The sequence below is a fragment of the Hirundo rustica genome, unplaced genomic scaffold (assembly GCF_015227805.2).
Source record: "Hirundo rustica isolate bHirRus1 unplaced genomic scaffold, bHirRus1.pri.v3 unplaced_BUSCO_407723at7742, whole genome shotgun sequence".
In the NCBI taxonomy this organism is placed as follows: Eukaryota; Metazoa; Chordata; class Aves; order Passeriformes; family Hirundinidae; genus Hirundo; species Hirundo rustica.
Genome location: NW_026690736.1, coordinates 12,789 through 37,520, shown reverse-complemented (window position 1 = coordinate 37,520; position 24,732 = coordinate 12,789). Strand labels below are relative to the sequence as shown.

The 24,732-nt window shown below is 53.6% G+C and overlaps 1 protein-coding gene across 1 annotated transcript; it reads left to right on the top strand.

Annotated features, from left to right (window-relative positions):
* On the top strand, nt 1-24,350 carry DCAF8 (DDB1 and CUL4 associated factor 8). Its single transcript, XM_058419178.1, is given in 21 exon segments — nt 1-101; nt 1,022-1,055; nt 2,433-2,501; nt 4,129-4,362; nt 4,365-4,780; nt 7,421-7,433; nt 7,436-7,560; nt 8,913-8,954; nt 8,956-9,008; nt 13,475-13,585; nt 15,814-15,874; nt 15,876-15,887; nt 16,153-16,210; nt 17,290-17,357; nt 17,887-17,926; nt 19,362-19,408; nt 19,411-19,443; nt 19,445-19,495; nt 20,524-20,643; nt 21,804-21,927; nt 23,158-24,350. Coding segments are annotated over 19 exon segments (1,767 nt in total). The 5' UTR covers nt 1-101; nt 1,022-1,055; nt 2,433-2,452; the 3' UTR covers nt 23,268-24,350.
* Nucleotides 24,351-24,732: the final 382 nt, after the last annotated feature.

Sequence of the window (24,732 nt, the reverse complement as noted above, 5' to 3'; positions counted from 1 at the left end):
CCGGCGCTGAAGCGGCCGGGGGACCCGCGGCGGCCGCCGCTGAGCCCGGCCGCACCCCCCGGCACCGTCCGGGACCCTCCGGGACCCTCCGGGACTCTCGGGTCGGTGCGCGGCCTCCGCTGCCCTCCCCCGGTCCGGACGCGGCCCCCGCGCGGCCTCGGGGCCTTCCCCAGCCCCGGGGCGGGGAGCGGGCCGGGGGCTGGGGGGGGATCCCGGGAGGGGCGGGGCGGCCTCGGGGAGGGTCACGGGGGGAGGTTTTGGGGGTCCCCGAGTGTTTGGGGGGGTCTGGGGGAGCCTCTGAGGGAGGCCGGGGGGGGTCCTGAGGCTCTTGGGGGTGTTTGGGGTCTCTTGAGGCTTTTGGGGGGCGCCCTTGAGGGTTTTAGGGGTCCTTTGGCGTCCCTCGAGGCTCTTGGAGGGTCCTGGGAGGAGTCCCTGAGGTTTTTGTGGGGTTCTGGGGTGGCTCTTGGGGCTTTGGGGGGAGTTTTGGTGTGTCCCTGAGCCTTTAGGATGTCCCTGAGATTTTTGGGGGAGTCCTTTGAGGTTTTTAGGGGATCCTGGGCAGGGGGAATCCCTGAGATTTTTGGGGTCTGGGAGGACTCGGAATTTTTGGGGGGATCCTCAAGCTTTTTTGAGATGGGTCCCGGAGGTTTTTTTTTTGGGGTGGGGGATTCCCGTGAGATTTTGGGTCCCCAGGGATTAGAGGGTCCCCAAAATCGGGAATTCCCAAGGATCAGGGGGTTCCCAGGATGCATGGGGCTTTCCCAGGGTTCAGAAACTCCTCAGAAGTTTGGGATTTTCCAGGGATTCTCGGGGATTTCCTGGGAATCAGGGATTGGGAGGGATCCCCAAAATTTCGGTTATCAGGAACTGTGGGGGTGGGTTTTCCCAAAAATCGAGGTGGGGGTGGAATTTCCCTGGGATCAGGGGGATTCCCAAAAATCCAGGATGGTTCCCCAGGGATCCGGGGGGGGGGGTCCCCAAATTTGGGGGCCCCGGGCTTTGACCCCGCGCTTCCCCCCAGCTCCAGCCCCGCTGTCCCCGGCACCTGGCACAGGTGAGTGCGCCCCGATCCCGCCGGATTTGGGGGATTTTTTGGGATATTTTTGGGATTTGGGAGGACTTCTCCAGGATTGCCTCAGCTTCGGGAAATTCCTGGGAATGCTGCTGGGGATTTGGGAATGCTCCTGAGGCACCTGGGGCTCCATCCCAGAGGATTTGGGGGATCCATCCCAGAGGATTTGGGGGATCCATTCCAGAGGATTTGGGGGCTTTATCCCTGAGAATTTGGGGGATCAGTCCCTGCAGAATTGGGGAATCCATCCCTGATGATTTGAGTGTCCCATCCCAAGGGATTTGGGGTCTCCACCCCGGAGTCCTGGGGCTCCAGAACGTTGGATTTGTGGATTTTTGGGATCACCCAAAATCTGGGAGTGGCTGGAACCAATCCCGTGAGGAATTCGGGCTGTGAGGGATGGACAGCACCATCCCCTGGGAATTTTATCCCACTTTATCCCAGTTTGGAGAGGCAGCGGGGAGGCCGGGCCGGGCGGATCCCGATTCCAGAGGCTCTGGAATGCCCCCGGGATATTTTTGGGAGCTGCAGCGTCAGTGCTGAGCCTGTCCAGATGTGCGCCCAGGCAGCCGCGGTATCCCGGGATTTTGTTTGGATTCTCTGCCATTCCCGGCCGCTTTCCTGGATCGGGAATGGATTCCCAGCCTTTGGAAGCTCCTTCCCAGCCCCTCACCTCGGAATGGGAGCCAGAAATTGGGGGATTTGAAGGGGGAGAAGTCATTCCCGTGCTGGCCTTTGGAATTGTGTGGAATTCCAGAGGTATTCCAGCAGAATTCCAGGGCTCTGCTCCTGCCCGTTCCCGTGGGAGTGAGGGTTTTTGGGAAGCTGGGGGACAGCGGGCGCTGCTCTCCTGGAGAGATTCCAGAGGGAATTTTTATGTGGGAGCGTGTTTAAAAAATGGATCTTTGGGATCACAAATCCCTCGGGATCGGCTTTTCCCGGGATGCTGAGCTGAGGCCAGGGGTCCTGCAGCATTCCCAGGTGGCTTTTCCATGGAAAACGGGGATTTTGTGTGGGAACGTGTTTAAAAATGGATCCTTGGGATCACAAATCCCTCGGGATCAGCTTTTCCCAGGATGCTGAGCAGGGACTGGGTGAACTGCAGCTTCCTCAGGTGGCTTTTCCATGGAAACAGGGATTAGGGGAGCAGCCAAGCCAGGGTTGGGCATTCTGCAGCATTCCCAGGTGGTTTTTCCATGGAAAATGGGGGATTGGGGGAGCATCCGCCGTGCTGGGGTGGGTTGGGGACATGGGGACTTCCCATGGTGGCTGTGGCAGGGCCACTCCAGCCTCGTGTTCCCCTATCCCAATGTCCCCATGTCCCATATCCCAATGTCCCGGTGTCCTGGTGTCCCCTCAGGATTCCCGTGGGAAGCGGCGATGTCGGACAAAGGCGGCAGCATGGACGGCAGGACGGACATCGTCAACGGTGAGGGGACACCTGGGGACAGAGGGACACACAGGGGACAGGGAGAGGGACAAGGGACAGTCGGGACAGGGAGAGGGACAGGGAGATGGACAAGGGGACAGCCAGGAGATGCTCAGGGGACACCCAGAGGGACAAGAGGACAGCTGAGGGACAGGGAGAGGGACAGAGGAACAATCAGGGGACACCCAGAGGGACAGGGACAGCCGGGAGATGCTCAGGGGACACCCAGAGGGACAAGGGGACAGCTGAGAGGACAGGGAGACACCCAGAGGGACAGGGGGACAGCCAGGGGACAGGGACAAACAGGGAGAGCGTCACGGTGGCACTGAGGGGACGCTGTGACAGGGGGACGGGGTGGCGGTGTCACAGCAAGCAGAACAGGAGGGGACAGTGAGGATGGCAGGGTGGGGACAGCAAGGGGGCAGAATGGCAGCAAGGTGGCAATGAAGGTGACAGGGTGACAGTGAAGGTGACAGGCTGGCAGCAGTGATGGCAGCGATGGTGACAAGGTAACGGTAATAGCGAGGGTGGCAGTGATGGTGACAGTGACGGTGGTGGTGACAGCGATGGTGCCAGGGTGTCAGCGCAGGTGCCAGCCAAGGTGCCACCACGCTGTCCCCATGGTGGTGGCAGTGTCACGAGCCCCTGTCCCTGTCCCCAGGCAGTGACACTGTCCCTGTCCCCAGGCAGCCTGTCCAGCAGTGTGACACTGTGATTTCCCCATGTCCCCAGGCAGCATGTTGAGCTGTCCCCATGGCAGTGTGACACTGGTGACACTGTGCCTGTCCCCATGGTGACAGTGGTGACACTGTCACTGTCCCCATAGTGACACTGTGCTGTCCCTGTGTCCCCAGGCAGCCTGTCCAGCAGCCCCGAGGACATGTCAGCCGAAGAGGGCTGGTGACACTGGTGACACCGGTGGCACTGTGCTGTCCCCATGGTGACACTGTGCTGTCCCCGTGTCCCTGTCCCCAGGCAGCCTGTCCAGCGGCCCCGAGGACATGTCAGCCGAGGAGGGCTGGTGACATCAGTGACACTGGTGACACCGGTGGCACTGTCCCTGTCCCCATGGTGACACTGTCCCCATGTCCCCGTGTCCCCAGGCAGCCTGTCCAGCAGCCCCGACGACATGTCAGCCGAGGAGGGCTGGTGACACTGGTGACACTGTACTGTCCCCATGGTGACACTGGTGACACTGTCCCCATGTCCCCGTGGTGACACTGTCCCCATGTCCCCCTGTCCCCAGGCAGCCTGTCCAGCAGCCCCGACGACATGTCAGCCGAGGAGGGCTGGTGACACTGATGACAGGGGTGTCCCTGTGCTGTCCCCATGTCCCCATGGTGACACTGGTGACACTGTGCTGTCCCTGTGTCCCCAGGCAGCCTGTCCAGCAGCCCCGAGGACATGTCAGCCGAGGAGGGCTGGTGACACTGGTGACACTGTACTGTCCCCATGTCCCCATGGTGACACTGTCCCCATGTCCCCGTGTCCCCAGGCAGCCTGTCCAGCAGCCCCGAGGACATGTCAGCCAAGGAGGGCTGGTGACACTGATGACAGGGGTGACCCTGTGCTGTCCCCATGTCCCCATGGTGACACTGGTGACACTGTGCTGTCCCCGTGTCCCCAGGCAGCCTGTCCAGCAGCCCCGAGGACATGTCAGCCGAGGAGGGCCGCGAGACGTCCTCGGGCATCGAGGTGGAGGCGTCCGACCTGAGCCTGAGCCTGACGGGCGACGACGCCGGGGCGGCGCGGGGCCGCGCCAGCGACAGCGACAGCTCCGGCGACAAGGACAGCGACAGCCTGGACGACACCGGCCACTACTCCATCCCCGAGGAGCCGCGCCGCGACGACGACGACGAGGACGAGAGGAGGAGGAGGAGGAGGAGGAGCCGCGCGCCCGGCGCAGGGGGCCCCGCAAGCGGCCGCCCCACGAGCGCGACTCGTCGGACGAGGAGCAGGCGCTGGAGGACTGGGTGTCCTCGGAGACGTGGGCGCTGCCTCGGCCGCGCTGGAGGGCGATCCCGGCGCTGCGGCAGCGCCAGCTGGGCGGCTGCTCGCGCTTCGTGGCGCAGGCCTGCGGCGCCCGGCTCTTCGTGCAGAAGTTCCGGCTGCAGCACGGCCTGGAGGGACACACGGGCTGCGTCAACACGCTGCACTTCAACCAGCGCGGCACGCGCCTGGCCAGCGGCAGCGACGACCTCAAGGTGCTGGTGTGGGACTGGCTGAGGCGCCGGCCCGTGCTGCAGTTCGACAGCGGGCACAAGAGCAACGTCTTCCAGGTGTGCGGGGAGCGGCGGCGGCGCCGGGCTCGGGGTTTGGGAGGCTGGGGTGGGTCGTCGGTGTGGATTTCCCGAGGGCCGTGGGCGTTCGTTGAGGTGCATCGTGAAATTTGTCATTCTGATGGTTTCCTGTTTGGGGTGGGAGAGGAGCCCGGGAGCAGCTCAGCTGGGAAGGGATGTGGGAAGAGGTCCCCAGATCACACAGATTGATCCCCCCAGATCACATAGGTTGATCCACCAAATCACAGAGATTGATCCACCAAATCCCACAGTATGATCCCCCAGATCCCAAAGAATGATCTCCCAGATCACACAGATTGACCCCCCCAAATCCCACAGTATGATCCCCCGGATCACACAGATTGACCCCCTAAATCCCAAAGAATGATCCCCCGGATCACACAGATTGAGCCCCCCAAATCCCAAAGAATGATCCCCCAGATCACACAGATTGACCCCCCCAAATCCCAAAGAATGATCCCCCGGATCACACAGATTGAGCCCCCCAAATCCCAAAGAATGATCCCCTGGATCACACAGATTGACCCCCCCAAATCCCAAAGAATGATCCCCCGGATCACACAGATTGAGCCCCCCAAATCCCAAAGAATGATCCCCCAGATCACACAGATTGACCCCCCCAAATCCCAAAGAATGATCCCCCAGATCACACAGATTGACCCCCCCAAATCACACAGGATGATCCCTCACAGTTTGACCCCCCCAGATCCCAGAGATGTGCCCTGAAATCCATCATCTCCAGGGTCTCTTTGTGGGGTCAGAGGATCCCAGAACAGCTCAGCTGGGCCACGGAATTATTGGGAAAAGCATCCCTGGAGTGAAGGGATATGGGAACAGACTGGGCGGGGTTTGGGGTTGAAATCCCAAAGGGATGGGCTGGGATGGGTCGTTGGCGTGGATTTCCTGAAGTTCCTGGGTGGTTTTTGAGGTATTGTTCTGAAATTTGTCATTCTGAGAGTTCCTGTTTGGGGTGGGAGAGGATCCCAGGAACAGCTCAGCTGGGCCAGGGAATTACTGGGAAAGGATGTGGGAAGAGGTCCCCAAATCCCACAGACTGACACCTCAGACCCCACAGATTGATCCCCAAATCCCACAGATGTGCCATTCTGAGGGTCCCTGTTCGGGATGAGAGAGAATCCTGGGAAAACCTCACCTGGGAAAGGGAATGCCTGGGAAAAGTGGCCCTGGAATGAAGGGATGTGGGAGCAGTTTAGGTGGGATCGGCCCCCAGATCCCAGAAATGTGCCCTAAAATCCTGAGGGATGAGGATGAGGATGGGGCTGGATCCCAGGAAAGCCTCGCCTGAGCCTGGGAATGGCTCAGCAGGATCTGATCCCCAAATCCCACAGGTTTGTCCTGGAATTTCCATCCTGTGGAGATCCAGCTGGAGTGGGGCTGGGATTGGGGCTGGAACTGGGAGAGGATTCCTGAGAAAGCTGGGGTGATTCCTGGGAGAATTCGGGATAAGTGCTGGGACACCTGCGAGAGTTTGGGATGATTCTGTGGGAGAGCTCGAGGATCATTGCCAGGATGATTCCCAGAAAAACCAGGAGTCCTCGAGATGGGTCTCTGGAGAGCTCAGGATGATTCCCAAGAGAACTGGGATGATTTTCCTCTGGATTAAATCTTTGGGAAGTTTGGGGTGATTCCCACAGGAGAGTTTGGGATAATGGCTCAGGTGATTCCTGGGAATCAGGTTTGGGATGATTCCCAGGAGAGTTTGGGATAATTCCTGGCAGAATTCCTGGGAGAGCTTGGGACAGTTCCCAGGATGATTCCCAGGAGAGTTTGGGATAATTTAGGACACTGTTCTTGGGAGAGCTTGGGATAATTGCTGGGAGGATTCCTGGGAGAGATGGGATGATTCCCAGGGGAGAGCTCAGGAGGATTCCTGGAAGAATTTGGGATGATTCCCAGGGGAGACCTCGGAGATGATTCTTGAAAGATCTGGAATGATTCCTGGAATATTTTGGGAGGGTTCCTGGGAGATTTTGGGAGGAGTCCTGGAAGAATTTGGAATGACTCCCAAGGGAGAGCTTGGGATGTTTCCCAGGGGACAGCTCAGAGATGATTCCTGGGAGATTTTGGGAGGATTCCCAGAGGGGGGCTTGGGAGGATTCCCAGAAGAATTTGATAGGATTTGTGTGAGATTTGGGAAAGATTCCTGGGAGACTTTGGGATGATTTGTGTGAGATTTGGGAAGGATTCCTGGGAGACTTTGGATGATTTGTGGGAGATTTTGGGAAGGATTCCTGGGAATCTTTGGGATGATTTGTGGGAGATTTTGGGAAGGATTCCTGGGAATCTTTGGGATGATTTGTGGGAGATTTGGGAAGGATTCCTGGGAGACTTTGGGATGATTCTCAGGGGAGAGCTTGGGATGATTCCCGGAAGAATTTGGTATGATTTGTTAGAGATTTTGGGAGGATTCCTGGAAGAATTTGGGATGATTCCCAAGAGAACTGGAATGATTCCCAGAACATCTGGGACAATTCCCAGAACAACTCCAGCAATTCCCCCCCCAATCCCTTTCCCCTCCCCACCCCATTCCTCCTCCACCTCCCCCGCCATCCCCCTCTCCCTTTTTCCCACCTTTTCCCCGTTTTCCGTGTTTTCCAGGCCAAATTCCTGCCCACAGCGGCGACTCCACGCTGGCCATGTGTGCCCGGGACGGGCAGGTGCGCGTGGCCGAGCTCTCGGCCACCCAGTGCTGCCGCAGCACCAAGCGCGTGGCCCAGCACAAGGGGGCTTCCCACAAGGTGAGGGGGGTCTGGGAATGGCAAATCCCGGGATTTGGGGTGCCTGGGAATGGGGGAACGCAGTGGGAATGGTGTGGGAGCAGGGGGAGGATTGGGAATGTCACCACAGAGGTGACACCCGGTGCTGTCACAGCACCGAGCCCAGCACAAGGAGGCTTCCCACAAGGTGAGGGGGGTCTGGGAATGGCAAATCCCGGGATTTGGGGTGTTTGGGAATGGGGGAATGCAGTGGGAATGGTGTAGGAGCAGGGGGATCCCCACGGAGGTGACACCTGGTGCTGTCACAGCACCAAAGACATGGCCCGGCATGAGGGAACCTCTCAGAAGTTGAGAGGGATGCCAGGAATGCCAGATTTTGGGAATGGCAAATCCTGGGATTTGGGGTGCCTGGATTGGGGAACAGCGTGGGGATGTCACCACTCTGGTGACACCCCGGTGCTGTCACAGCACCAAGTGCGTGACCCAGCACGAGGGAGCCTCCCATAAGATGAGCTGGGATTTGGGAATGGCAAATCCTGGGAATGCCAAATCCCGGGATTTGGGGATGGCAGGGAATGGGGGAACACTTTGGGATTGGGGGGGGGTCACCTCTGATGTCACCTCTAGGGTCTTGGTGACATCAGGCAGGTGAGCAGCTGGCTCAAGGAGCAGATCCTGCTCCTTTTCTTGGAGATCCAAGGGTTTTCTTTGGAGAAAGGAAGGGATTTTCCCACTTTCTGCGTGCAGCAGAAATCAATTCCCAAATTTTTCAAGGCTTGGATGCGGCATTTGTCGCCTGTGATGTCACCTGCGACCTCCCAGTGACATCACCACCAAATCCTCACGCTCAGCTCCATTAAAATCCAGGGTTTTGGGGATTTTTCCTGCTTTTTGGGTGAAAAGAGAACCAGTTCCCAAATATTTAAAACCTTGGGTGAGACCTTTGTCCCCTGTGATGTCACCACACAGGTGAGGGGGGTGGATTCCACTCAGTTCCATTGAAATCCAAGTTTTTTTGGGGAGAAAGGAAAGAATTTTCCAACTTTCTGGGAGCAAAGGGAACCAGTTCCCAGATTTTTTCAAGCCTTGGACGTAGCCATTGTCACCTGTGATGTCACCACACAGCTGAGGGGGGTGGGTTTGGCCACTCAGCTCCATTAAAATCCAGGAATTTGGGGATTTTTCCCGCTTTTTGTGTGCATCTCAAACCCTTGGCTGTGCTGTTGTCCCCATGACGTCACACAGATGACGTCACTGCTATTCTGGGCGGGAATCCCCAAACCTGGCGTTTTTTCCAGGTGCATTTTCCTGGATTTTGGGGATTTTTGGGAGCTATTCCCGCTGGATTTTTCCCTTTTTTTCCCCAATCCCAGCTGGCGCTGGAGCCGGACTCGCCCTGCACGTTCCTGTCTGCGGGGGGAGGACGCCGTGGTCTTCACCATTGACCTGCGGCAGGACCGGCCTGCCTCGTGAGTGACCGGAAAAATGGGAATTCTGAGGGGAAAAACGGGAATTCTGAAGGGAAAAATGGGAATTCTGGGCAGGAAATGGGAAATCTGGGGGTAAAATGGGAATTCTCTGGGGAAGAAAGGAGATTTGGGATGGGAAACGGGGATTCTATCCATCAGTGAGAGGAGTGGACCCGCCTTGTGAGTGACTGGAAAAACAGGAATTCTGAGGGGAAAACAGGAATTCTGAGGGGAAAATTGGGAATTCTGAGGGGAAAAATGGGAATTCTGGACAGGAAATGGGGAAATCTGGGGGTAAAATGGGAATTCTTTGGGGAAGAAAGGAGATTTAGGGTGGGAAACGGGGATTCTATCCATCAGCAGGAGGAGTGGACCCGCCTTGTGAGTGACTGGAAAATTGGGAATTCTGAGGGGAAAAAGGGAATTCTGAGGGGAAAGTGGGAAATTCTGAGGAGAAAAACAGGAATTCTGAGGAGAAAATCAGGAATTCTGAGGGGAAAAATGGGAATTCTGGGCAGGAAATGGGGAAATCTGGGGGTGAAATGGGAATTCTCTGGGGAAGAAAGGAGATTTGGGGTGGGAAACGGGGATTCTATCCATCAGTGAGAGGAGTGGACCCGCCTTGTGAGTGACTGGAAAAACGGGAATTCTGAGGGGAAAAACGGGAGTTCTGAGGGGAAAATTGAGAATTCTGAGGGGAAAAATGGGAATTCTGGACAGGAAATGGAGAAATCTGGGGGTGAAATGGGAATTCTGTGGGGAAGAAAGGAGATTTGGGGTGGGAAACGGGGATTCTATCCATCAGCAGGAGGAGTGGACCCGCTTTGTGAGTGGCTGGAAAATCAGGAATTCTGAGGGGAAAAAGGGAATTCTGAGGGGAAAAACAGGAATTCTGAGGGGAAAAAGGGAATTCTGAGGGGAAAATGGGAAATTCTGAGGAGAAAAACAGGAATTCTGAGGGGAAAAATGGGAAATTCTGGACAGGAAATGGAGAAATCTGGGGGTAAAATGGGAATTCTTTGGGGAAGAAAGGAGATTTGGGGTGGGAAACGGGGATTCTATCCATCAGCAGGAGGAGTGGGACCCGCCTTGTGAGTGACTGGAAAATTGGGAATTCTGAGGGGAAAAATGGGAATTCTGAGGGGAAAAACAGGAATTCTGAGGGGAAAAATGGGAATTCTGGACAGGAAATGGAGAAATCTGGGGGTGAAATGGGAATTCTTTGGGGAAGAAAGGAGATTTGGGGTGGGAAACGGGGATTCTATCCATCAGCAGGAGGAGTGGACCCGCCTTGTGAGTGACTGGAAAATCGGGAATTCTGAGGGGAAAAATGGGAATTCTGGACAGGAAATGGGGAATTTTGGGGGTAAAATGGGAATTCTCTGGGGAAGAAAGGAGATTTGGGATGGGAAATGGGGATTCTATCCATCAGTGGGAGGAGTGGACCCGTCTCGTGAGTGACTGGAAATCGGGAATTCTGAGGGAAAATGGGAATTCTGAGGGGAAAAACAGGAATTCTGAGGGGAAAAATGGGAATTCTGGACAGGAAATGGGGAATTCTGGGGGTAAAATGGGAATTCGTGGGGGAAAAAAGGGGATTTGGGTGGGTAGAAAATGGGGACTCCATTGATCTGCAGCAGCACTGACCCCATCTCTTAAGTGATTGGAAAACAGGAATTCTGAGGGGAAAAACAGGAATTCTGAGGGGAAAAATGGGAATTCTGGACAGGAAATGGGGAATTCTGGGGTTAAAATGGGGATTCCGTGGGGAAAAAAGGGGATTTGGGGTGGGAAATGGGGATTCTATCCGTATGCAGCAGGATGGCCCCGCCTCGTGAGTGACCAGAAAAATGGGAATTCTGAGGGGAAAATTGGAAATTCTGAGGGGAAATGGAGAATTCTGGGTGGGGAATGCAGAATTCTGAGGGGGAAATGGGAATTCTGTGAGGGGGAAAAAGATTTGGGGTGGAAAATGGGGATTCCATTGACACGTGTCAGGACTGGCCCTGCTTTGTGAGTGCTGGGGGAAAATTGGGAATTCTGAGGGGAACACTGGAATTCTGAGGGGAAAATTGAGAATTCTGCGTGGGAAATGGGGAATTCTGAGGGGGAAATGGGAGTTCTGTGGGGAAAAACGGGGATTTGGGTGGGAAATGGGATTCCGTCAATCTGAAGCAGGACTGGCCTCTCCTCGTGAGTGCCGGGAGGAAAATGGGAATTCTGAGGGGAAAAATGGGAATTCTGGGGAATAATTGGGATTTTGGGGGGAAATAGAGAATTCTGGGTGGGGAATGCGGAATTCCGAGGGTGAAATGGGAATTCTGTGGGGAAAAAGGGGATTTGGGGTGGGAAATGGGGATTCTGTCCATCTGCAGCAGGACTGGCCCTGCCTTGTGAGTGACTGGAAAAATGGGAATTCTGAGGGGAAAATTGGAAATTCTGAGGGGAAAATTGGAATTTCTGGACAGGAAATGGGGAATTCTGGTGGTAAAATGGGAATTCTGTGGGGAAAAACGGGGATTTGGGGTGGGAAATGGGATTCCATCAATCTGCAGCAGGACTGGCTCTGCCTCATTAGTGCCAGGAGGGAAATGGGATTTCTGAGGGAAAATTGGAATTTCTGAACAGGAATGGGGAATTCTGGTGGTAAAATGGGAATTATGTGGGGAAAAAAGGGGATTTGGGGTGGGAAATGAGGATTCTCTCCATCTGCAGCAGGACTTGCACCACCTCGTGAGTGGTGGGGAGAAAATTGGAATTCTGTGAGGGGAAAAAAAAAAAAAAAAATCCCTGTTTTTCCTGCCAGATCCCTGTTTGTCCCCAAAGAAACCATGTCCATTCCTCCAAAAATTCCTATTCTTTTCCCAAAAATTCTCCATATTTCCCTAAAAAATCCCTTGTTTTCCCCTTGAATCTCCATTCCCCCCCTCCAATCCCTGTTTCTTGAGCCAGTTCCCTGAATTCAAAGGGGAATGGTGATTTGGGGTGTGAAAATGGGAATTCTGGGGGAATAATGGGAATTCTAGGGGTTTAAGGGGGAAAAACAGGGATTGGGGAGGAAAGGGGGATTTTTTGGAGGGGAAAATGTGGATTTTAGAGGTGAAACAGGTGTGGGTTTGGGAATGACAGGTGGAAAAAATGGGGAAAAATGGGAATTTTGGAGGGAGGCAGGCGGGATTTGGGGAATAAGAGGTGGATTTTGGGAAAAAAATCAGGGTTTTTTGCAAAATCAGGTTGTTTTGTGGGGAAATGGGTTGGGTGTTTTTTTTGAAAAGCAGAGATTTTTGCAGGAAAATTGGATATGTCTTGAGGGAAAATTGAGATTTGGGGGGGAAAAGTGGAATTTGTTGGCAAATGGATTTTTTGGTGGGAAGAAACTCTTTGTTGTTGTTTTAAACTGAAATAATTTGGGGAGAAAACATTTATTTGGGGGGGAAGCAGGTTGTTATTTTTGGAAAAACAGCTGGTTTTTTGAGGAAACCAGGAAATCTTTGGCAAAAGCAGATGATTTTTAGAGGGAAAACCAGGATTTTTTGTGGGGAAAGCAAGGATTTTTAGGGGGAAAACCAGTTTTTCTGTCTCCCTGTGTTTTTCCAAGCCTCTGGGCTGTCATTCCGGAGGCTGATCCAGCCCAAATCCCGAGGTTTCATAACCAGGACGAGTCCTTTAATCCCTGATCCCGCCGGAATCCGCGGCTGGAGCCGATCCCAACCCCTCCCAGGGCTGGATCCCTCTGGAATTCTCACCCTGGCAGAGTCAACAGCAAATTTTCCCTCTTGGAATGCTCCAAATTCCCTCAAATCCCGGTTGTTTTCAGGGAAAATTGGGAATTTTTTTTTTTTTTTTTGAAAAATGGGGATTTTTTGGGGGGAAAAAAAAATAGGGATTTTGAGGGAAAAATTGGGATCTTGGGGGGAATAAGGGGGATTTTGGAGGAATAATGGGGAATGGTGGACAGGAAAATGAGGATTCCATCAGGAAAATGGGGGAAATTTTTTTTTTTTTTTTTTTTTGAAAAATGGGAATTTGCCGGGGAAAATAAATAGGGTTTGGGGAATAACAGCTGGAGTTTGGGGGAAAATCGGGGGTTTTTGGGAAATCACATTTTCCCTTGGGATTCCCAACTCCCTCCCTATCCTTTGGGCTGGATCCTTTGAATTCTCACCTTGGTGGAGCCAACCTCGAATATTCTCTCTCCTGGAATGCCCCAAATTCCCACAAATCCCGGCCGTTTTTAGGGAAAAGCTCCCCCAAAAAATCACATTTCCCCTTTGGGAATTCTCCCAACCCGCCCCAAACGCTGCGGATTTTCCCTTGGAAAACCCCCTGGGAATATTCCCCACCTCAGGGACGTTCCCCTCCCTCATTTCCCAATCCTGCTGATTTTGGGGGGAATTTTCTCCTCTGGGAATTCCCGCTCCCGCTTTGGGCTGGGATTTGGGGCTGATCCCGCGGGTTTTTCCCAGGAAATTGGTGGTGACGAAGGAGAAGGAGAAGAAGGTCGGGCTCTACACCATCTTCGTCAACCCCGCCAACACCTCCCAGTTCGCTGTGGGCGGCCGCGACCAGTTCGTGAGGTGGGGCCAAACTGGGAGCACTGGGAGAGCCCAAATCCTGGGATTCCCCTTCCCAATCCAGCATTTCCCCTTCCCAAATCCAGCATTTCCCCTTCCCAAATCCATGACTTCCCAACTGCATCCCTTCCCCTTTCTGAATCCACCTCATTCCCTTCCCAGATCAGGGCCCAGGACCAGTTCGTGAGGTGGGGCCAAACTGGGAGCACTGGGAGAGCCCAAATCCAGGGATTTCCCATCTCAAATCCAGGGATTTCCCTTCCCAAATCCAGCATTTCCCCTTCCCAATCCATGGTTTCCATGTCCTAAATCAGGGTCCAGGACCAATTCGTGAGGTGGGGCCAAACTGGAGCACTGGGAGAGCCCAAATCCTGGGATTCCCCATCTCAAATCCAGGGATTTTCCCTGCTTGGATCCAGGGATTCCCCTGCCCAATTTCCCTTTCCCAAATCCAGCATTTCCCCTTCACAAATCCATGGCTTCCCTGTCCTAAATTGGGCCAGGACCAGTTTGGGAGATGAGGCCAAACTGGGAGCATGGGAGAGTCTAAATCCTGGGATTCCCCATCCCAAATCCATGATTTCCCTGCCCAATTAATTTATCTTTCTCGAATGTCCGTTTTTCCCTTCCCAAATCCATGGTTTCCCTGTCCTAAATCAGGGCCCAGCACCAGTTCGTGAGGTGAGGCCAAACTGGGAGCACTGGGAGAGCCCAAATCCAGCATTTCCCAATCCCAAATCCAGCATTTCCCCTTCCCAAATCCAGCATTTCCCCTGCTTGGATCTGGGGATTCCCCTGACCAATTTCCCTTCTCAAATCCACATTTTCCCTTCCCAAATCCATGGTTTCCCTGTCCTAAATTGGGCCAGGACCAGTTTGTGAGGTGGGCCCAAACTGGGAGCACTGGGAGAGTCCAAATCCTGGGATTCCCCATCCCAAATCCAGCGTTTCCCCTGCTTGGATCTGGGGATTCCCCTGCCCAATTTCCCTTTCTCAAATCCACATTTTTCCCTTCCCAAATCCATGGTTTCCCTGTCCTAAATTGGGCCAGGACCAGTTTGGGAGATGAGGCCAAACTGGGAGCACTGGGAGAGTCCAAATCCTGGGATTCCCCATCCCAGATCCAGGGATTTCCCTTCCCAAAGCCAGGGATTCCCAAATCTGCCTCTTTCCCTTTCCAAATCCCCAATTTTCCCTTCCCACATCAGGGACTGGGACCAGTTTTTTGTGATGAAGCCAAACTGGGAGCACTGGGAGCCCCCAGATGTGGGTGTGTCCCAGCACAGAATTCCAGGGAATTTTTACATGGAATTCTGGCCATGGAAAAGTCATTCCTGCCCCAAAGCTGGGTGTATCCCCAGACAGAATTCCAGGGAATTTTAAGATGGAATTTCTCTCACAGGAACAAATCCAGGCCTATCCCGGCATGGAATTCCAGCGGATTTTAAGTCATGGGAACATCATTCCTTCCCCAAATTCTCGAGGAATTTTAGGATGGAATTCTGATCTTGAGAACTTTGTTCTTGCCCTGAATCCGAGTGTATCCCAGCACAGAATTCCAGGGAATTTTAGCATGGGATTTGGGGCATGGAAACGTTTTTTTCTGCCCCAGGTCCCCAGGGAATTTTAGGATGGAATTCTGGCCCTGGGAACATCAATCCTGTCCCAATCCAGCTGTATCCTGGCACAAAATCCAGGGAAATTTTAACATGGAATTCTGGCCCTGGGAACATCAATCCTGTCCCAAATCCAGCTGTATCCTGGCACAAAATCCAGGGAATTTTAACATGGAATTCTGGCCCTGGGAACATCAATCCTGTCCCAAATCCAGCTGTATCCTGGCACAAAATCCAGGGAATTTTAACATGGAATTCTGGCCCTGGGAACATCATTTCTGTCCCAAATCCAGCTGTATCCTGGCACAAAATCCAGGGAATTTTAGGTTGGAATTCTGGCCCTGGGAACATCAATCCTGTCCCAAATCCAGCTGTATCCTGGCACAAAATCCAGGGAATTTTAACATGGAATTCTGGCCCTGGGAACATCACTCCTGCCCCCAAATCCCAGGGAATTTTAAGATGGAATTTTGGGCGTGGGAACATCATTTCTGTCCCAAATCTGGGCCTATCCTGGCACAAAACCCCAGGGAACTTTAGGATGGAATTTTGGGGATGAAATGGCTTCCCTGGAGTGGATCCAACCCCTTTTTTTTTTTGCCGTGATTCCTGCAGGATTTACGACCAGAGGAAGATCGACGAGAACGAGAACAACGGAGTCCTGAAGAAGTTCTGCCCCCCACCACCTGGTACTGGGGATACTGGAGCACTGGGAGGGAACTGGGAGCAACTGGGATCACCCCGGAGCGATCCCATGGGAAGAGGCCGCTCCTTTTCCGGCAAAAAACTCCTCAGGAAAAGGCAGAAAAAACTCAGAATTTTTTTTTATTATTATTATTGTTTTTTCCTCTCAGTCCCAATTTTCTGCCTCCCTAAATCCTTGTCTGGGAGTTTTAACCCTCGGAATTCCCAGGAGAAGGGGTTGCATCCAAGGTTTTTTTCCCGCTTTTCCAGGTGAACAGCGAGTCCAAAGCAAACATCACCTGCCTGGTCTACAGCCACGACGGCTCAGGTGAGTCCAGGTGGGAATTTTGGGGGGTCCTGGGGGGATCCCACTCCCTCATTCCCCACCAAAAAAAAATCAAGCTTTTCCCAAAAAAATACCCATTTTCCAAAAAACCCCACCCATTTATCCTCAAAAAAAACACCTCCTCCCCTCAGAAAAACCTGACATCCTCCCCAAATTCCATGTTTTCCAAAATAAAAAAACCTGTTTAGCTCCAGACCCTCCAGTTTTTACCCCGTTCCTGCTGGGTTTTTCCTATTTTCCCCTTGTTTTTTTCCCAATTTCCCAATTTTTCATGCCGTTTTTTCCCATTTTCCCCATTTTTTGCCCATTTTCCCCTGCTGCTTTCCCACATTTTCCCACTGTTTTTTCCCGATTTTCCCCTTTTTTCCCCACATTTCCTGCTGTTTTTCCCCACCGATGTTTCCCATTTTCTCACTGTTTTTCCTGATTTCCCTTTTTTCCCCCCCTCATTTTCCTATTTTTTCCCAATTTCCTGCTATTTTTCCCATTTACTCCCGTTTTCCCTGGTTTTTTCCCTTTCTCCCATTTTTTCCATTTTCCCTGCTGGTTTTCCACATTTTCCTCCTGTTTTGTCCCCATTCCCCCCTGTTTTTTCCCCATTTCCCCGATGTTTTTTCCGTGATTTTTCCCCCTGTTTTTCCCCATTTCCCTGGTTTTTATCCCCATTTCTCTTGTGTTACTCCCCATTCCTCCCCATTTTTTCCCCATTTCCCCGATGTTTTTTCCTTGATTTTTTCTCCCTGTTTTTTCCCCATTTCCCCACTTTTTTTCCTTGATTTTCCCCCTGTTTTTTCCCCCCTTTCCCTGCTGTTTATCCCCATTTCCCCCTCGTTTATCCCCATTTCCCTTGTGTTATTCCCCATTCCTCCCCGTTTTTCCCCATTTTCCTGATGTTTTTTCCCTTGATTTTCCCCGTGTTTTTCCCTTGATTTTCCCCGGTGTTTTTCCCCATTCCCCGATGTTTTTTCCCCATTCCCCGATATTTTTCCCCATTTCCCCCGTGTTTTTCCCCCCGTTCCCCGATGTTTTTCCCCGTTTCCCCACGTTTGTCCCCGTTCCAGAGCTGCTGGCCTCGTACAACGATGAGGACATTTACCTGTTCGACTCTGCGCACAGCGACGGCGCCCCAGTACAGCCGGCGCTACAAGGGGCACCGCAACAACGCCACAGGTGGGGAGACGGCCCCAGAAACACCCTGAAATCCATCCCAAATACCCCAAATCCATCCCCAAAATATCCCAAAATATCCCAAATCCATCCCAAAATATCCCCAAACCAACCCCAAACCGGCCCCCTGGAAACAACCTGGTACAGCCAGTGCTACAGAGGGCACCGCAACAATCCACAGGTGGGGAGACGGCCAAAAATCCATCCAAAATACGCCAAATATCCCAAATCCATCCCAAAATATCCCAAAATATCCCAAATCCATCCCAAAATATCCCCAAAACCAACCCCAAACTGGCCCTGGAACAGCCTGGTACAGCCAGCACTACAGAGGGCACCGCAACAATGCCACAGGTGGGGAAACGGCCAAAAATCCATCCCAAAATATCCCAAATCCATCCCAAAATATCCCAAATCCATCCCAAAATATCCCAAATCCATCCCCCAAAATATCCCCAAAACCACCCCAAACCGGCCCTGGAACAGCGCAGTACAGCCGGCGCTACAAGGGGCACCGCAACAACGCCACAGGTGGGGAAAACGGCCCCAGAACCACCCTGAAATCCATCCCAAAATACCCCCCAAATCCATCCCAAAAATATCCCCAAAACCAACCCCAAACCGGCCCTGGAACAGCCTGGTACAGCCGGCGCTACAAGGGGCACTGCAACAATGCCACAGGTGGGGAGACGGCCAAAAATCCATCCCAAAATATTCCAAATCCATCCCAAAATATCCAAATCCATCCCAAAATACCCCAAAATATCCCAAATCCATCCCAAAATATCCCAAAACAACCCCAAACCGGCCCTGGAACAGCGCAGTACAGCTGGAGCTACAAGGGGCACCGCAACAAACGCCACAGGTGGGGAAACGGCCAAAAAAATCCATCCCAAAATACCCCCAAAATATCCCAAATCCATCCCAAAAATATCCCAAATCCATCCCAAAATATCCCCAAAACCAACCCCAAACGGCCCTGGAACAGCCTGGTACAGCCGGTGCTACAGAGGGCACCACAACAATGCCACAGGTGGGGAAACGACCCCAAAATGCCCAGAAACAGCCCCAAAATCAGCCCCAAATTACCCCTAAATCAGCCCAGAAAATGACCCAGAGACACCCCAAAATCAGCCCTGAGAAATCAACCCTAAACCCGCCCCCAAACCAGCCCTCAGCCTTAAAACGCCCCAAAATCTACCCAAACCCACCCTCTAACAGCCAAAATCTCCCAAATCTACCCTGTAACACCCCAAAATCAGCCCCAAATCCACCCTATAACACCTCAAAATCTTCCCCCAAATCCACCCTAAATCCAAAGAAAAATGCCCTCCAAACACCCCAAAATCAGCCTCAAATCCACCCTGTAACACCCCAAATCTCCCAAATCCACCCTATAACACTCCAAAAATCTTCCCTCAAATCCACCCTAAATCCATCCAAAAAATTCCCTCCAAACACCCCAAAATCAGCCCCAAATCCACCCTATAACACCCCAAAATCCTCCCCCAAATCCACCCTAAATCCAAAGAAAAATGCCCTCCAAACACCCCAAAATCAGCCTCAAATCCACCCTGTAACACCCCAAATCTCCCAAATCCACCCTATAACGCTCCAAAAAATCTTACCCTCAAATCCACCTAAATCCATCCAAAAAAATTCCCACCAAACACCCCCAAATCAGCCCTAAAACACCCCCCACATCAGCCCTAAATGCAACCCCAAAATAACCCTAAAAACACCCCAAAATCAGCCCCAAATTCTCAGCACCTCCAGCATTTCCCTGCCCCTCAAACCCCCCTAAACCTCCCCAAAAAATCCCCCTTGGAGACCCCCAAAAACCCTTTTGGGAAAAGTGGCTCCCAGCCAGGAATTCCTCTGGAGACAGCCCCAACCTCCCGTTCTTCCCCCTTTTTCCATGTTTTTTCCCGTTTTTCCCGTTTTTTTTTCCCCCTTTTTTCCCCAGTCAAAGGCGTGAATTTCTACGGCCCCAAGAGCGAGTTCGTGGTGAGCGGGGCAGCGACTGCGGCCACATTTTCCTGTGGGAAAAAATCCTCCTGCCAGATCGTGCAGTTCATGGAAGGGGACAAGGGCGGAGTGGTGAGGCCCCGAAATTCCCAAATTCCCTGGTTTTCCCCATCCCACCCCCTGGATTCATCCCCTTTTCCCCGCTGTTCCAACCCCAAAAGCAGCGGGATTGTTCTGTTCCCGTTTTGTGGGGATTTTAGGGTGGGGCAGGATCCGGATTTGGCCGATTCCCGAGGATCCTGTGGGATTTTTTCTGGTTTTTGGGGGTTTTAGGGTGAGGCAGGATCCTGGATGTGGCCGATTCCCGAGGATCCTGTGGGATTTTTCTGTTTTTTGGGGGGGTTTTAGGGTGGGGCAGTATCCTGGATTTGGCCGATTCCCGAGGATCCTGTGGGATTTTTTGTTTTTGGGGGGTTTTAGGGTGAGGCAGTATCCTGGATTTGGCTGATTCCCGAGGATCCTGTGGGATTTTTCTGTTTTTGGGGGGTTTTAGGGTGAGGCAGTATCCTGGATTTGGCCGATTCCCGAGGATCCTGTGGGATTTTTCCAGGTGTTTCCTGCCCCAGCCCGCAGGAAGGGGAAGTGCCTGTGCTGGGAACGGTCCCATCCCGAATTTCCTCTGCTGGGAACTCCTGGCTCTGCTGCTTTGGGATGGGCTGGAAGGGCCCCTTCCCTTTTTCCCTTTTTCCCCCTTTCTCCTCCTTTTTTTCCTCTTTTCTCCCCCTTTCCCCATTTTTTTCCTAGTGAACTACCTGGAAGAGCAGATCCCCCATTCCCAATCCCATTTGTGACCCCACAATTCCCATTTTTTCCCACTTTTCCCGTTTTTTCCCAGGTGAACTGCCTGGAGGGGCAGATCCCCATTCCCAATCACATTCCTCACCCCACAATTCCTATTTTTCCCCCATTTTTTCCCACTTTCCCCATTTTTTTCCCCTGGTGAACTGCCTGGCGGGACAGATCCCCAGTCCCACTTTTCCCACTTTTCCCATTTTACCCACTTTCCCGTTTTTCCCCAGATGAACTGCCTGGATGGGCAGATCCCCCATCCCCAATCCCATTCCCAATCCCACTTTTCCCACTTTTCCCGTTTTTCCCAGGTGAACTGCCTGGAGCCCCACCCTCACCTCCCAGTGCTGGCCACCAGTGGCTTGGACCACGACGTCAAGATCTGGGCGCCCACGGCCGAGGCTCCCACGGAGCTGCAGGGCCTCAAGGAGGTGGGATGGGATCCCCTTCCCTCCTGGATTTCCCCTGGGATGGGATCCCCTTCCCTCCTGGATTTCCCATGGGATGGGATCCCCTTCCCTCCTGGATTTCCCATGGGATGGGATCCCCTTCCCTCCTGGATTTCCCATGGGATGGGATCCCCTTCCCTCCTGGATTTCCCCTGGGATGGGATCCCCTTCCCTCCTGGATTTCCCCTGGGATGGGACCACAGTCACTCCTGGATTTCCCCTGGGATGGGATCCCCTTCCCTCCTGGATTTCCCCTGGGATGGGATCCCCTTCCCTCCCGGATTTCCCCTGGGATGGGATCCCCTTCCCTCCTGGATTTCCCCTGCGATGGGATCCCCTTCCCTCCTGGATTTCCCCTGGGATGGGATCCCCTTCCCTCCTGGATTTCCCCTGGGATGGGATCCCCTTCCCTCCTGGATTTCCCCTGGGATGGGATCCCCTTCCCTCCTGGATTTCCCCTGGGATGGGATCCCCTTCTCGCCTGGATTTCCCCTGGGATGGGATCCCCTTCCCTCCTGGATTTCCCCTGGGATGGGACCACAGTCACTCCTGGATTTCCCATGGGATGGGATCCCCTTCTCGCCTGGATTTCCCATGGGATGGGACCACAGTCACTCCCGGATTTCCTGCAGGCTCTGACCCCGTTCCCCCCTGGATTTCCCGGGTTTCCCATGGGCTCTGACCCCATTCCCCCTGGATTTCCCGGGTTTCCCATGGGCTCTGACCCCATTCCCCCTGGATTTCCCGGGTTTCCCATGGGCTCTGACCCCGTTCCCCGTGGATTTCCCGGATTTCCCATGGGCTCTGACCCTGTTCCCCCCTGGGTTTCCCGTGGGCTCTGACCCCGTTCCCCTGGATTTCCCATGGGCTCTGACCCCGTTCCCCCCGGATTTCCCGGATTCCCGTGGGCTCTGACCCCGTTCCCCCTGGATTTCCCGTGGGCTCTGACCCCGTTCCCCCCGGATTTCCCGGATTTCCCGTGGGCTCTGACCCCGTTCCCCCTGGATTTCCCGGATTTCCCGTGGGCTCTGACCCCGTTCCCCCTGGATTTCCCGGATTTCCCGTGGGCTCTGACCCCGTTCCCCCCGGATTTCCCGGATTTCCCGTGGGCTCTGACCCCGTTCCCCCCGGATTCCCCGCAGGTGATCAAGAAGAACAAGGTGGAGCGGGACGAGGACAGCCTGCACCACACGGACATGTTCGACAGCCACATGCTCTGGTTCCTCATGCACCACCTGCGCCAGCGCCGCCACCACCGGGTACCCGGCCCCCTTCCCGCCTCCTTCCCTCTTCACAGCTTTCCCTGCCTTTTCCCACTTTTTCCCACTTTTTCCCACTTTTTCCCACTTTTTCCCACTTTTTCCCACTTTTCCCCACTTTTTTCCCACTTTTTCCCACTTTTTCCCACTTTTTTCCCTGCCTTTTTTTGTGGGTTTTTTTTCCCCTCATTCTTCCCTTTCCCCCCCTTCTTTCTCCTGTTTCCCACCTCTCCTCCTGCTTTCCCACCTCTTTCCCTGTTTCCCACCTCTTTTCCCTCATTTCCTCCACTTTTTCCCTTTCCCCATTAGTGATCCCTGCTTTCCCAGTTCCTTATTTGTGATCCCTGTTTTCTCCATTTCCCCAGTTCCCCTTTAATGATCCGTTTTTCCCAATTCCCCACTTCTGACCCCATTTTCCCATTTCTGATCCCTGTTTTCCCGTTTTCCCCGTTCCTGTCCCCATTTCCCCTGTTCCCACCCCATTTCCCCGTTCCTGTCCCATTTCCCCATTCCCCCATTCCGGCCCCATTTCATTTCCCCGTTCTGCCCCATTTCCCCATTCCTGCCCCGTTTCCCCGTCTGTGACCTGTTTCCCCATTTGTGACCCCGTTTGTGACCTCATTTCCCCGTTCATGACCCCGTTTTCCTGTTTCTGACCCCGTTTGTGACCCCGTTTCCCCCGTTTCCCCGCTTGTGACCCCGTTTGTGACCCCATTTCCCCCGTTTCCCCGCTTGTGACCCTGTTTGTGACCCCATTTCCCCGTTTCTGACGCCGTTTCCCCGTTTGTGACCCCCATTTCCCCCTTTTCCCTGTTTGTGACCCTGTTTGTGACCCCATTTCCCCGTTCCTGACCCCATTTCCCAGTTTGTGACCCCATTCCTGACCCCGTTTTCCCCGTTCCTGACCCCATTTCCCCGTTCCTGACCCCGTTTGTGACCCCATTTTCCCCGTTCCTGACCCCGTTTGTGACCCCGTTTTCCCCGTTCCTGACTCCATTTCCCCGTTTCTGACCCCGTTTGTGACCCCGTTTTCCCCGTTCCTGACTCCATTTCCCCATTTCTGACCCCATTTGTGACCCCATTTCCCCATTTGTGACCCCATTTCCCCATTCCTGACCCCATTTCCCCGTTCCTGACCCCGTTCCTGACCCCATTTCCCCGTTTGTGACCCCATTTCCCCGTTCCTGACCCCATTTCCCCGTTTCCTGACCCCGTTTGTGACCCCGTTTTCCCGCAGCGCCGCCGGGAGCCGGGGGCCGATTCCCCTCGGACGATTCCGGGAGCTCCTCGGACACTTCGGACGATGAGGAGGAGGGGCCGGACCGGGTGCAGTGCATGCCCTCGTGAGCCCCCAAAAACCCCAAAACCCCCCCAAAAACCCCCAAACCCCAACCCTGGAGGGGGCCCCACCCCACTAACACTTGGAGCTTTCTATTGACCTTCTTCAGCCCCCCCAAATTCCTGGTTCTCACCTTTTTTTGGGGTCCCCTCTCCCTTTTTTTCCCCCCTTTTCCCCCTTTTTTGGGGTCCCCTCCCTCTTTTTTCCCCTTTTTTTGGGGTCCCCTCTCAATCTGGGGGATCCAGGGGGGGATTTTTTACTGCCTCCCCCTGCAGTTTTTTTGGGACCCCCACCCCTTAAAGCACCCCCTTTTTTGGGGGGGGTCCCCACCCCTTTTTCCTACATTTTCTCCCCCATCTTTCCCCATTTTCCCCCTTTTCTTTCCCTCTTTTCTTTCCCCCCTTTTCCTTCTCCTTTTTTTTCTCCTTTTCCTCCCCATTTCCCCCCCACTTTTTCTTTTTTCCCTCTTTTTCTTTTCCCCCCTTTCCCTTTCCCCCCCTTTTTTCTTCTTCCCCTTTTTTCTTTTCCCCCTTTTTTTGCCCCCTCTTTTTTTCCCTGGTTTTCCACCATTTTTTCTCCTTTTTCCCCTCCACTTCCCCCCTTTTTTTCCCAATTTTTTTCCCCTTTTTTTCCCCATTTTCCCGGGGGTCTCCCTCCCTCTGTACATAGCCGTGATTTGCACTTGGTTTGGCCCCTTTTACCCCAAACCCCCCAAAAAAACCCCAAACCCCCAAAAAAACCCTTTTATTTCCCATTTCTTTTCTCGGGGGAGGGGTTCAGGGGGGTTTTTTTGGGGGGGGGGAACCCCCCAAAATTTCCCTGTTTAGAGGCCTAATTTTATATTGTATTAAAAAAACCAAATGGGCCCGGGAGTTCTCCCTGGCAGAGCTGTAAAAGTTGGGATATATATTATATATAAATGCAATAAAAACCGACTCAACGAGCCCCAGACTCCCCAAAATTTCTATCCCACCCCCTCCCCGACCCTTCCCCGGTTTTTTTTTTGCCCGTTTTCCCCGGATTTTCCCCCAAAAACCCTCGCACAGAGCAGCTTTTTTCCATCTTTATCAATACACAGTCAGCACGGTCTGGGGAGGGGAGGGGAGGGAATTTTGGGGAGGGGGCAAGAAGGGGGGGGGGACGGGGGGACACCCAGAGACCCCCCCCGGGGGTTGGGGACACCCCTGGGTCCCCCCCCCCGATTTTAGGGGTTTCAAAAACAGTCGATTTTTCACCAAATCCAGCGTTTTTCACAGAGATTTGGGGACAATAAATAAAGGAAAGGAGGGGGGGGGACACAGGGGTAAATTTGGGGGGGCTGGGACACACGAGCCGGTGGCTGCTGCGGGTTTTAGCTTTTATTAAATAAAATATATTAATTAATTAACATTTAATTAACTCTGCTGCTCCCCCCCCGCCCCTACTCTGCTCCCTTGGGTTAGTAACTAAACCTGAACCCCAAAAAACCGCCCC